The 12,419-nt window shown below is 44.7% G+C and overlaps 5 protein-coding genes across 5 annotated transcripts; 3 read left to right on the top strand and 2 right to left on the bottom strand.

The window, feature by feature from the left end:
• Window positions 1–176: 176 nt before the first annotated feature.
• Window positions 177–2,222, bottom strand: PUMCH_003244 (uncharacterized protein; the record flags this gene model as incomplete). Its single annotated transcript, XM_063022220.1, has 1 exon — window positions 177–2,222. One exon carries the CDS (start codon window positions 2,220–2,222, stop codon window positions 177–179), a length of 2,046 nt encoding a protein of 681 aa, XP_062878290.1.
• A 1,087-nt stretch (window positions 2,223–3,309) lies between these two features.
• PUMCH_003243 (uncharacterized protein) lies at window positions 3,310–6,102 on the top strand (the record flags this gene model as incomplete). Its single annotated transcript, XM_063022219.1, has 1 exon — window positions 3,310–6,102. One exon carries the CDS (start codon window positions 3,310–3,312, stop codon window positions 6,100–6,102), a length of 2,793 nt encoding a protein of 930 aa, XP_062878289.1.
• Window positions 6,103–7,905: 1,803 nt separating this feature from the next.
• PUMCH_003242 (uncharacterized protein) lies at window positions 7,906–9,402 on the top strand (the record flags this gene model as incomplete). The annotated part of the gene is made up of 1 exon (XM_063022218.1): window positions 7,906–9,402. The coding sequence occupies one exon, from the start codon at window positions 7,906–7,908 to the stop codon at window positions 9,400–9,402; it is 1,497 nt and encodes a 498-aa protein (XP_062878288.1).
• A 164-nt stretch (window positions 9,403–9,566) lies between these two features.
• Window positions 9,567–10,355, bottom strand: PUMCH_003241 (uncharacterized protein; the record flags this gene model as incomplete). The annotated part of the gene is made up of 1 exon (XM_063022217.1): window positions 9,567–10,355. One exon carries the CDS (start codon window positions 10,353–10,355, stop codon window positions 9,567–9,569), a length of 789 nt encoding a protein of 262 aa, XP_062878287.1.
• Window positions 10,356–11,078: 723 nt separating this feature from the next.
• Window positions 11,079–12,290, top strand: PUMCH_003240 (uncharacterized protein; the record flags this gene model as incomplete). The annotated part of the gene is made up of 1 exon (XM_063022216.1): window positions 11,079–12,290. One exon carries the CDS (start codon window positions 11,079–11,081, stop codon window positions 12,288–12,290), a length of 1,212 nt encoding a protein of 403 aa, XP_062878286.1.
• Between the last annotated feature and the right edge of the window lie 129 nt (window positions 12,291–12,419).

Below are 12,419 nucleotides of genomic sequence, written 5' to 3'. Positions count from 1 at the left end.
GTAGATTGCCCTGGGAAATTGTAGAGAAATCTTCGCTTCTAAAATTATGACTTTAATGATCCCTCTTAAGAATCACTACAGAGACAATGCTCAAATATTCATGCATGAGTAAGACAAGCCTTCTCCTCAGACTATATATAATACACTGTAAATCATTAACTTTACCCATGATCCTCCTAAAGATGGACAGAGAGTAAATCATTGGAAGAAAATCCCTTGTTGCAGGTGGGACAACGTCTGAGACGCGCGTTGAGACGTTCTTGAACACATCCATCGCAGAAAACATGTCCACAAGCAGTGATGGCGGTGTTCTTCCAGTTCTTGGAGCAAACAGAACATTTGGTGATCGACCTCAATGCTTCCAACTGCTTCTCATCCTCTTGCAATATAGACGAGGTGTTGTTGCTCTTGTACTTCTGAAGAAGACTATCAGTGGCTCTGAGCTTCCCTTGGAGTTTGCCCAGCGTGTACTTGATGTCAGAGAGTTCATCAACCAAGGCCTCCTTTTGCTTCGAAATGGTTTTGAGCTCTTCCTTGAGTTGTGAAATCTCTTTGGTGGCTCCCTCACGATGTCTGGTTAAACTCTTGACCGATTCGTATAACTTAGATGTCTCGCGGATGGAGCTTTCCTTTATGGCTTTGAGCTCCGTCAAGGATTTGTTCATGATGTCAATCTTCGATGCATACGCTTTTTCTATGTCCCCCTGTTTTTGTAAAAGCTCTTGAGACTTTGCGATTTGGGTCTTGAGAATCTTGTTCTCGGCGGCCAACAGGTCTTTCACCCTCATACTTGCGAAATACTTTTGGTCAGCTTTGTTTTTCTCCACCGTCAATTTTTTCACAAATCCATCCTTGTCGGCGAAGTCCTTCAATTTCTCCAAGGCAAGACCGCGTGTCTCTTGAAATGCTGACTCCAAATCCTTCAATTCTCCACTGAGAATCTGAAGCCTTTTGATGAGTTCTGATTTCTCGAGCGCTTCTAGATTGGCATCGACTTCAGGCGCAAATTGCGCTGCTAGGGTTTCTTCGAGCTTATGAAGTCTCTGGTTCAAGATATCATTCAAGGCCAAAATCTCCTTACTTGATTTGGCCTGCTCAAGTTCCAGCTTGAAAACTGCCAGCTTGCCGATGAGCTCATCACGCACAGTGCGGACGCGAACTAGGTCATTCTCAGCTTTGGAAAGAAGCTCCTTAAGGTGTCGATTTTCTTCCAAGATTTCGGTACTGACACTTTTCACAAACTGTCCCTCTTTGTCTTCTAGCGCACTCAATTTTTGTACAAGTTCATCCTTGAGCTTCAACAACTGGGAATTATTCTCGTTGAGAGACTTATTCTGAGAAAGAATGGTAACGTATCTAGCAGACTTGAGAAGCTCTGGCTCGTCAAGGTTGTTGAGCTTATGGATGAGGTCCAGGTTTGTTTGTTCAGCATTGGAAAGTTTCACATTTGCGGCCTTCAAGCTCTCTGTAACAGAGTCGAGACCGGCTTTCACCAGGTCATGCTCGATTCGGAGGTCTTCCAATTCCTTTTTGTAAATGTTAGCCTGCTCCTCATTAACACCTTCTTTTTTGACTTCCACTGGAGTAGATTCACCATTCGAGGAACCATTCACATTATCATCAGATGTTTCGACCTTCTGCTTGTTATTGACTTGTACCCTCTTGATTGAAGCAGATTCACTGCGGTCTTTAGCCATCTGTAGCTCCCTGAGTTGATTCTCCAACTCAGTTATCTTTTCTTTCAAAGACGCATGAAGATTTTGAGCCTCAGTCTTGTCTCTTTCTAATGCCACGATATCGCAGATCTTTGCGATGGATTCGTCTTTATCGATGTTAGAATTGCTTTTGAACACATCCAAAAGAAGTTCGCGACGCTCCTCGAGAAGAGCCTCCGCGTCTTTGGAGGAACAAGTCAAATCTAGCTTTTTGATATCGCCTTTGCCCAAAGCCTTTACCACAGTAGCTAGCCACGATTCTATTAGCAGATGAGATGCCACGTAAGCTTTAAAGCGAGACTCGTATCGCTGTAGCTCACTCTTAACCTCCTGGGCTTGCAACTTGTAGAACTTCATCTGCCTCCAAATAGCCTCTTTTTTATACAATACAACATCTTCTTGAGTAAGTGGTCCACTGACACTTAGCTTCTGCAGTGCTTTCTTCGATGGCTCGAGGTCTGCAGAGTCTGCATCCTCAAGTTTTCGTTTTCTGTCTTCAAACTCCATTCTTCTAAATCAACAAGTGAACTCAGGGAGAGACGGCAGTAAAAGGGGTGACTAAATACAAGGAAGAAGAGAAAGAAGAGATAAACTGCCCAGAGCCAACTAGAAAGCTGTCGATTTGGATGTCTCACAGGATCACGGGTTGTATGTTTAAAACAGTTGTGGGTAGTGGAACGTACCAAGTGTAGTGTGCACGACCTGGCTGGTAGTGGGTATTTTTCGGTAGAGGCAGAAATCGATCAGGCAAATATTCAATGCGTTTGAAAAATGGAGGATATTTTATAGAAAATTCGTGTCTTTTTGACGACCGTCCCCCTTTAATTGTAAAGTTGCTAAAAGGACTCTTTCCAGCACTGAACCAATGAGAGAACGATCTGAATTGCGAGCCAAAATTATGGACGTCTCAACAGTAGTCAAGGAATAGTCCTCGGTTTTGTTTGTCATTGAAAGATCTTTAGTTCTTCGATGCAATGGCACTGGCAGTTCCTTTTCATGACTGATCGAGTCTCCAATAAATGACAATCTTAGAACTATACGGAGCGTAATATATCTTTGCGAGACTCCAATAATACAAAAAGAACTATCATTTTTTTCAGCTCATTCAATCACATGATTTCTGAGTATCAGGCCAAATACTCAAACCACATTGTGAAGTTCCATTATCCAAGAAGCAACTTTGAAGCACTTTGGAAACCAAGAGAGCAAAAACGCTTCTCAGAGCCAGTAAAGTGTATGGTAAACCGGCTGTTGCAAACACAAAACTTCCCAATTCATTCGAAGATGTGCACAATCATCTCTTTCATTAAATAGCTCTCATCTATAGTCAGCAAGAGCTCAACTGGATTAAAAGTAGCACTTCGGAAGATTAAAACCGCAGAAATAGGCCGAACTTGTGGAACTGAAACCCTTATCTAGCCACAACGGTCATGTCGTAGCAGTAGTAGTGTAATTACGATACCTATCTCCACTAATTCGCATCCTACATAAGGTACTCCCACAGCCTCTAGAACCGATCAATTGCAACGAACGCGGGCCTTTGAAATCGGACTTTCCAATTGTGGCAATTGCTTTCAAATCGACTAGATCAATTATGAAGGGCCTTTCCATTTTTGCCTTGTCATACTTGGTTGTCTCGGCCACTGCTGTTAAACATGAGCTATACAAAGAGTGTAAAGATTCGGGTTTCTGCCTGAGAAACCGCTATTATGCTGGAAAAATTTCCGAATTGAATACAGATGCGCCTTACAATATCGATCCCCAGAGCGTTGCAGTGCTGGATAGAGGAATCGAGGGTGTAATCCTTAAAGACTTACCCCAAGGTAGGCAAATACCATTCCAATTCGAACTTCTGTTATTGAAGGGTGACAGCATTCGCTTCAGAGTGGACGAAGATCGTAAAAATGTAAAAGCTGGACATGGCAAAGTCAATGTCAACCGTTTTGATGGCACTGCAAACGCTGTGTTCGATGATGACCCAGAGTCTAAACGATTGACGTTAGATCTGAAGGTTTCGAAAACCAAGTCTGGATTGCTCTTCAACTACGGAGAGAAAAATTCCATTCGTTTGGAGTTGAATTACTCCCCATTAAAGTTGACGGTTTCTAAAGATGGCGAGCAGGTGTTGGTTGTCAATGACAAGCAATTTATGAACATTGAACATTATAGAGCCAAGGAGGAGAACGCAGACAATATCAACGCTGAATTGGAAAGTGATTTCGACATGTTCAAGGACTCTTTCAAGGATTCCAAAGATGATTCATTGCCTTTGGGCCCAGAAGCGGTTGCTTTAGATGCAACCTTTGTTGACTTCCAGCACGTCTATGGTATCCCTGAACATGCCGACTCTTTCAGTTTGAAATCAACAGTGAACACAGATGCCCCATATAGACTCTACAACCTTGATATTTTTGAGTACGAGACTGATTCACGGATGGCTATGTACGGACAGATTCCTCTCCTTATGGGTATTAAAAAAGACGTTTCTGTTGCTATATTCTGGATGAATAGTGCGGACACTTTCGTGGATATCGACAAGCAAGCTTCCGTTAACGCACACTGGATGTCTGAGAACGGTTTGTTGGACTTCATTATTTTGACAGGCGATACTCCTACAGAGATCAATACTAAGTTCGGTTTGCTCACGGGCAATGTCCAATTACCACAAAAATTTGCCTTGGGATACCATCAGTGCAGATGGAATTATTTGACAGAGGAGGATTTGCTAGACGTCCATTCCAAGATGGACGAGAACAGAATTCCATATGACACAATTTGGCTCGATGTGGAATACACCGACAAGAAAAAATATTTCACTTGGGATGAATCGCTGTTTCCTCATCATATCAAAATGATGGAGAAGCTTGATGAGACTGGACGTAATTTGGTGGTCATTGTCGACCCACATCTCAAAACAGAGTACGATGTAAGTGATTATGTATCCAAACACAATCTTGCTGTCAACAATGTGGACGCAGAGCCTTACAAGGGCCATTGCTGGCCTGGAGAGTCAATTTGGATCGATTCGCTCAATTCAAAAGCTCAAGAGTATTGGACTTCCCTCTTCCAAAACTCTACCAAAGCATTCATTGGAAAGCAAAATAACGTCTACCTTTGGAATGACATGAACGAGCCAGCCATCTTCAACGGACCTGAAACATCTGCGCCCAGAGATAACTTACACTATGATAATTGGGAACACAGATCTGTGCACAACATTTATGGAAAGAGTTTTCATGAGCTTACATACAATGCTTTAGTAGAGAGGCTGCGCGAATCAACCCGCCAAAGACCGTTCGTATTGACAAGAGCATTTTTTGCGGGTTCGCAACGCACTGCTGCCATGTGGACCGGTGACAACATGGCGAAATGGGAGTATTTGAAAATTTCCATTCCAATGGTCTTATCTCTTAATGCAGTCAATATGCCTTTCTCTGGGGCAGATGTTGGGGGTTTCTTTGGTGATCCAACAACAGAATTACTCACAAGATGGTATCAAACTGGAATTTGGTATCCGTTCTTCAGAGCGCACGCACACATTGACTCGCGTAGGAGAGAGCCATATTTGTTTGATGAGCCATACTTATCTGTGATGAGAGACGCCATCAGGTTGCGTTACGCCTTGCTCCCAACATTCTACACTCTTTTCCGAAAGTCCAGCTTGACAGGAGCACCAATTTGGAAACCTATGGCATTTGAATATCCGGGAGACGAGAAATGCCTCGAAGTTGATGATCAATTCTACTTGGGCGATTCTGGACTTTTGGTTAAACCGGTGACAGAACAGGGTGCTTCGAGCGTTGATGTATTTATTCCAAACGACGGCCAGGTGTACTACGATTATACGAACGGGCGCTTCAACGAAAAAGCATTGAAAGTTAAAAGCTCCGGAACGTTTACAAAGTCAGTCGAGTTGAAAGACATACCCGTCTTCGTAAAGGGTGGCTCTATTTTTGCAAGACAAGACAGGTACAGACGTTCGTCCAAGCTTATGGAGAACGATCCTTACACTATCGTTGTTGCTTTGGACAAGAACGGCGCAGCGGAAGGTTCTTTGTATTTGGATGATGGCGAGTCCTTTGGATACACCGAAGGAGAGTACGCGGATATCTCCTTCAAAGCAACCGGAGGAAACAGGCTCGTATCGACGATCAAGAGCGGAAACGGCAATTATGGCAAAGACCACGGGGACATCCTTATTGAGCGCATCATTATTGCTGGTGTTGAGAACAAGGTGAATAGCGTGATCATTCTGGCGGACGGCAAGAAATGGGAGACACAATTCGTCCAAAACGGGTCACTTTTCGAAATCAAACTGCCAAATGTAGACGTCGCATCGGACTGGTCAATCCAGCTCTCCAGCAGTGTTGAGCATGACGAGTTCTAGGCAAGCTCCGGATGCAATCTAGATGAGACCAGAACGCCAATGTCTCCGTCGAACCATGTTGCTAGAACCACAACAATATACGAACGCCATGAACGAACTGGCGGGATGTAGAGCTTCCAAATGACATACGATACTATATGCCCTCAATCGGCCACCCGGCTATTACCATCCTTACCAGATCAAGTAGTTTAAGTTTATTTTGTCTCACGGTATGCATAGTCCACTTCTATACTGCAGGGCGCCTGTGGCCTCGCATTTATGCCGACACACACTGGTAGTCTATGTTGCGCAGACGGGCAATCCTCTGCACAAACACAAGAATTTGTCTCATCTCCACGATGCAGACCCGGCAGAAGCTCTCAGAACCTGGAATCAGGAACCTCCTCTGGCGGAGCTATGGAGTAGACCTCGGGTTCTGCGCTGGACGTCGCACTGGAGTGCCGAAACTGCAAGCGCAGGAAGTCTAAGAGACCTGTGTCATTGGTTACGGAGACATGGTCCATGCCAGATCAACTGGGAGGCCTCGTTGTTACAGGCGCACCTGGTTACCAACAAGCCCCAGGGAAGCTTTGTGCAGAAATCCGAGGCGAGGGTAGCGCTCGATGAGGATTTTTTTCCGAATAGAGTATAAGACGCTGTCAAAACATTGATGAGAGAGGCTATTTAGACTATCTGCGCAGCCGCGGGTGATTTCCCCCTATGCGACATGCGGCAGGCAGAGGCATGAGCTGCAGACCTTTTACTAAGTTTCAAGGATCAAATTCCACGGACATACGCGCACGGGTCCGGGTCATCGTACATATGATCAACTATGAGCAAAGAGAATGGAATAAAAGGAAAAATGTTCAAATAGATGAAAATAGCAGAACAACAATGTATAAAAAAGCGAAGAATGTGAAAGGAAAAAGTCTCTGAAGCCCCGGCCCAGAGTGTCGGTACTACAGTTTGCTGTTGCCTTGCAGAGAACTGAACCGAACTGAACCCTCTTCGACGACCATGAAAATAACTCAGGCCGGTATAAGAACCTACGGTTACAATACTGACCGGAAGAACCTACTCCGGAACGAAGAAGAAAAAAAAAATACGACAAGTGAAACTGATGATCAAGCACGGCAATCCAGCGCGAACGCTACCAAAATCGCCGAAACCCATGTCATGGTCCAATACCAACCAGCTCCACAAACTGGTGGTGCCTCTCCCATTACAGCGAGTCCCGCAATACCTTTCTGGCTCTATCTGGAGTCTGTCCAGGACGTCCTGCAGTTGCGTGGGGGTGCTCTTAATACACTCATGCGAGAAAAAAAATATATGGAGGTCGGCATTCACATACGCCGCTTTTGCATAGATCCTAACCACATCCTCTTACACTGTGAACAGTCCCCAGCCAGGCGTCGGCACAGATTGGGCAAGTGGGTGTATTCCTGTCTTTAGCCTGGGTGTAACTTATACTTATAGTTGGTCGCGCCAGGAAACAAATTACATGTAATTATTTTTTAACCTGCTTCGGCTTTTCGTTCTCTCTTCCGGCTTTTGCTTCGTCCAGTGCTTGCCTCTCTGCTTCTTATCAGTGGTGCTATATTTATTCCTTCCCTGCGACTCACTTGCTGATACCCAGGTGTGCACTTAAATCATCCACCTCTGCCTCACTGCATCTCTGTACTATACCTGTGACGGTGCGAGGTTACCTATACCAGTGTCAATTGTCTCCTATCCCCTGGTCCATTACTCCTTTCTTTGATTTATTTTTCGACCCCTCGTTGTTTCTGCAGACCACCTGTTCACCTGATTGATTGATTTTATATAATGGCTGGCGTTAAAGAAGAACCAATGCCTCCCAACTCCACGGGCCACAATGACTTTGTCCGAAAGTTGTACCAAATGCTTCTGGAGGAGAAGTATTTGGACATTGTCCGATGGACCCCGGCCGGCCTGAGCTTCGTGGTCCTCAACACAAATGAGTTCACCAAGAATATCCTTCCCATCCACTTCAAACACAGCAATTTCGCCAGTTTTGTGAGACAGCTAAACAAGTATGATTTCCACAAGGTCAAAATCCCCACGGAGGAGAAACAGACATACCAATACGGCGACGACGCCTGGGAATTCCAGCATCCGGATTTCAAGCGTGACGACTTGGATGCATTGGAGAACATCCGCAGGAAACCGCCTTCGAAGAAGGAAAACACAGCCGATGTGAAGGGCCAACTCAACTCCCAGATCCAGGCACTACTGTTTGAGGTGGCCCGCCTTCAGAGCGAGCTCAAATCGACCAACGATAGCTACAGAGCACTCTTCGATAACGTCGTGGCGTGCCGCACATACAACGAGAGACACTACCAAACGATGGGTGTTTTGATGAATTGCTTGACGCAAGCAGGCATCAAGATACCGCCTCTCGACTTGCCTAGCCCGAACATGATAGGCATGATGACCCCAGTGGTGGTCGCTGCTCCTCTACCGAACAACAGCCGAGCTCAGTCCATCGCCATTCCTGGCGGTGCTGTGCCTCCTCCCGTGGATTCCCGGCCTTCGGAACAACATTCCAATAACGGCGCAAATATTCACGCACTGCCCTCACATCCTGTCGCCCAACAGAAACGCCTTTCAACTAGCCATCAACACTCGGTGGATGGGTCCAGACGAATCTCTTCGGAAACACACCAAATGTCTGGCCCTGGCCCTGGCCTCGATCTTATGCCTCCTATGGGAAACACTGGCATGTATGACTCCATCTCCACAACCAACTTAGCTGACCCCAAATTTCATGTGCTACTTGTGGAGGATGATAATGTCTGCATCCAGCTCTGCCGTAAACTTTTAATTAAGTACGGGTGTCAAGTTACAGTTGTTACTGATGGCCTTCTAGCAATCGACACCGCTAAACAGACCAAATATGACCTAGTGTTGATGGACATTGTCATGCCAAATTTGGATGGTGCCTCTGCTGCTAATTTCATCCGGAAGTTTGACGAGAACACTCCTATAGTTGCCATGACCAGCAACTACGAAGAAAAGGATCTCGAAAATTATCTTCATCACGGTATGAATGACATTTTGGCAAAGCCTTTCACAAAGGACGATTTATACTTGATGCTTAGTAAACATCTTCTAGGGGCCAAGCAAATGTTCCAGGAACTGCCCACTGTACCTGAGCTTCAAGGAATATTGATGGAGAGCCCCGCTGTACCGTTGCCTATGCAACCCGTGTCGTCGATACCCACCAACCAAATGATGGCTCCAGGATTATTGGAACCATTGGATGGTATGGAACCCCAGCTGAAAAAAACTCGTTTATCCTAATTCACTCAAAACTAGTTGTGCTGGCTTACTATTAATTATTTTAAGATTGGGAATTCCCGAGTATTCCAAGTTGGCGTAAAACAGTTGCGATCAACTGTACTCTACCAACATTCTCGATGGATATAGCTGTAATATTATCAAATTCTATTTGGAATGTCTATTGTTCAGGTTGATGATTTTTCTTGTGATAATTCCTGTGATGCCGCTTCCTCTGTGGTATTGGTTTTCAACTGTAGTTCATTGAAAGCTAGATCACTGAATGACAGTCTCCATGGAGAGTCTTTGGGACATTTTAGTGGAGTAATTATAACTTTTTCGAAGTACACGCTGTCCACTTTGTAGTCGAGCTCTGTTTCTACGTAGACCAACTTATTGGCCCGACCCTTTCGCTTTTTCTTAATGACAGGAGTAAATCCATCTTCAGGAGCTTTTCTTGGCTGGTCTTTTTCATTGATGTGAACCGCTGTTGCTAAGGTTGGACACTCTTGAAGGAACTTCACGGCGCTAAGAGTTCCCATGGTCACCGTGAGATCATTGCCCAATATCCAACATACGTTCTTTTCATTCATAATTGTTTCTGTGAGGCTCCTGGGTGAATGAGGCATATAGTATAAGGTAGCACCACTATCCCAATCACAACTCTCCTCTACTAGATGCCCATGTGCAACGGAAAGATACTCCACGTCATCCTGAGTAAAAGCCGGATCGTGGAAAGAAACATTCTCGGGAGAGATCTTGTAGTCTTCTATTAGTAAATGCAAAAGCGCCAACTGGTATAGCGCCTGGAACTCATCTGTAGGTGAACCAAGAGCTAGGCATCGTACATGTTTGAATGGGGCATGTGCAAGAGAGTCGTGTATCAGTTTATAGAATGAGGAGTCACGTAGACATTTTTTATATTGAAGGAGCTTCTGTTCTGTGCGTTTGTGGCTCTCTGATAAGTGATCGGTCATGGTGGAGATTTTCAGATCACACAACACAAATATGCCTCCAAAACAGAAAAATTGCAAAATCCACCACAATTTAATGCTCAATTGCGCCCAAATGTATTTATGCGGGTGGAATTTTGGTCTGGTTGTTTGATGGCCAGCACCTACTTCTAATTCCTTAGGTTTAGACCTAAAGTCAAGCGACGAGCACTAGAACACATCTGGAGTCAAGTACTCAAAGCACCTTTTAAATCATCTGGATAGATCGGCTTATTTTCTCAAAATTTGGGGGGTATGAAATTAATCAAATGTACCAGATGAGCTGTGTATTACACCTTATGTCTAGTGCATTAACATAGGACAATAAATGCAGTATGGAATGGCAAAAAAGAAAAAACAGTCATTTTATAAATCAGATCTATTTAAAGAAATTCGTTGTTACACTTTTTGCCCTTTGACAGCTTGGTTGGGTTAACTCGGAAGTACCCCAGAGGGCCTGCACACACGCACAAATTTTAATATTGTATCTCATCTACTATATTACTCTTTCTATTTGCCCAACATCATCTTTCATCGCTTGGCCCCCACTACGAATTTCCAACAGAAACTTAGCCGCAACACAACTCACGTTGTCTTAGGTTCAATTTCATTAAATATACTTTCTCTGCTTCCTCCCGCGCTCTCTAATTACTCCAGTATTCTTGACTTTTGTCAATCACATCCCACAACCACATCCCCAATACAGAAATGCGCAAGTGTAAAATTTTCGTTGGCTCTTCCCATCCCGAATTGGGCCGTCTCGTTTGTGAACGTTTGGGTGTTGAGCCTGCCCCTTGCACTTTGAAGAAGTTCTCCAACGGTGAGACCTCGGTCCAAATCGGAACCTCTGTTCGTGATGAAGATGTCTATATCATTCAATCGGGATCTCCAGAAATCAATGACCATATTATGGAGCTTTTAATTTTGATTTCTGCTTGTAGAGGAGGTTCTGCGCAGAAGATTACCGCTGTCATCCCCCAATTTCCTTACTCCAAGCAATCCAAGATGAAGAAGCACAGAGGTGCAATTACCGCCAGAATGCTAGCCAATTTATTGATTATGGCCGGTGCTGACCACGTGGTTTCCATGGACTTGCATGCTTCCCAAATGCAAGGTTTCTTCACCAAGCCCGTGGACAACTTGTACGGAGCACCCACGTTGGCTAGATGGATCCGTCACAACATCCCAGACTGGAACAATGCTGTCGTTGTGTCCAAGAACCCTGGTGGAACCAAGCGTGTGACTGCATTGGCAGACTCCTTGAAGATTAACTTCGCCATGATCCACACTGACCGTCGTAGAACTCAGGACAACTTCCAAAAGACCCGCCAGTTGAAAGGAATTTCTTCTAATGCGCAGTCTGGTGACAATATTGCCAGCGAAATGCAAACCGCTCGTGTGGTGAAGGGTCATGTTGTCGATGACGACTATCCAGACTGTCACATCCCAGAAGAGAAACGCAAGCAGCCCTTGACCGACTCCGACGTTTTGGGTGGCTCTTATGACACCGCTAACTCTGATGATGAGGATGAGCCACAATCGATCGCACAAGAAAAGCTAATTACTTTGGTGGGCGATGTTCATGATAAGGCCGCCATCATTTTGGATGACATGATCGACAAGTCCCTGTCATTTATCGCTGCCGCTGAACATTTGCGTCTCAACTGTGGTGCCAAGGCTGTTTACGTTGTTGGAACCCACGGTGTGTTCAGCGATGGATGCTTAGAGGAATTGACTGCCTCCAAATGTATTGACAAGATTGTTGTCACAAACACATACCCAATTCCAGAAAAACAGGTTGCAGCCAACGAGAAATTGGTCGTTATCGATGTCTCTCCTATCTTCGCTGAGTGTATCAGAAGAGACCATTTCGGTGAGTCCATCTCTGTTTTGTTCGACTCTCTAGCTGCCATTGAGTAATCAAATGGTCACCGTTATCATTATAGACTACAAACATATAACATTCATAATCAAATTGAAATTAATACCGAATTTGCCATTTATAGTTCAGCTCGGTCAAGCGGGTGAAAGAATCCACTTCTGAAGGCT

This window comes from Australozyma saopauloensis, chromosome 4 (genome assembly GCF_035610405.1).
Source record: "Australozyma saopauloensis chromosome 4, complete sequence".
Taxonomy (NCBI): domain Eukaryota; kingdom Fungi; phylum Ascomycota; class Pichiomycetes; order Serinales; family Metschnikowiaceae; genus Australozyma; species Australozyma saopauloensis.
This window is presented reverse-complemented; position numbering and strand designations above follow the sequence as displayed.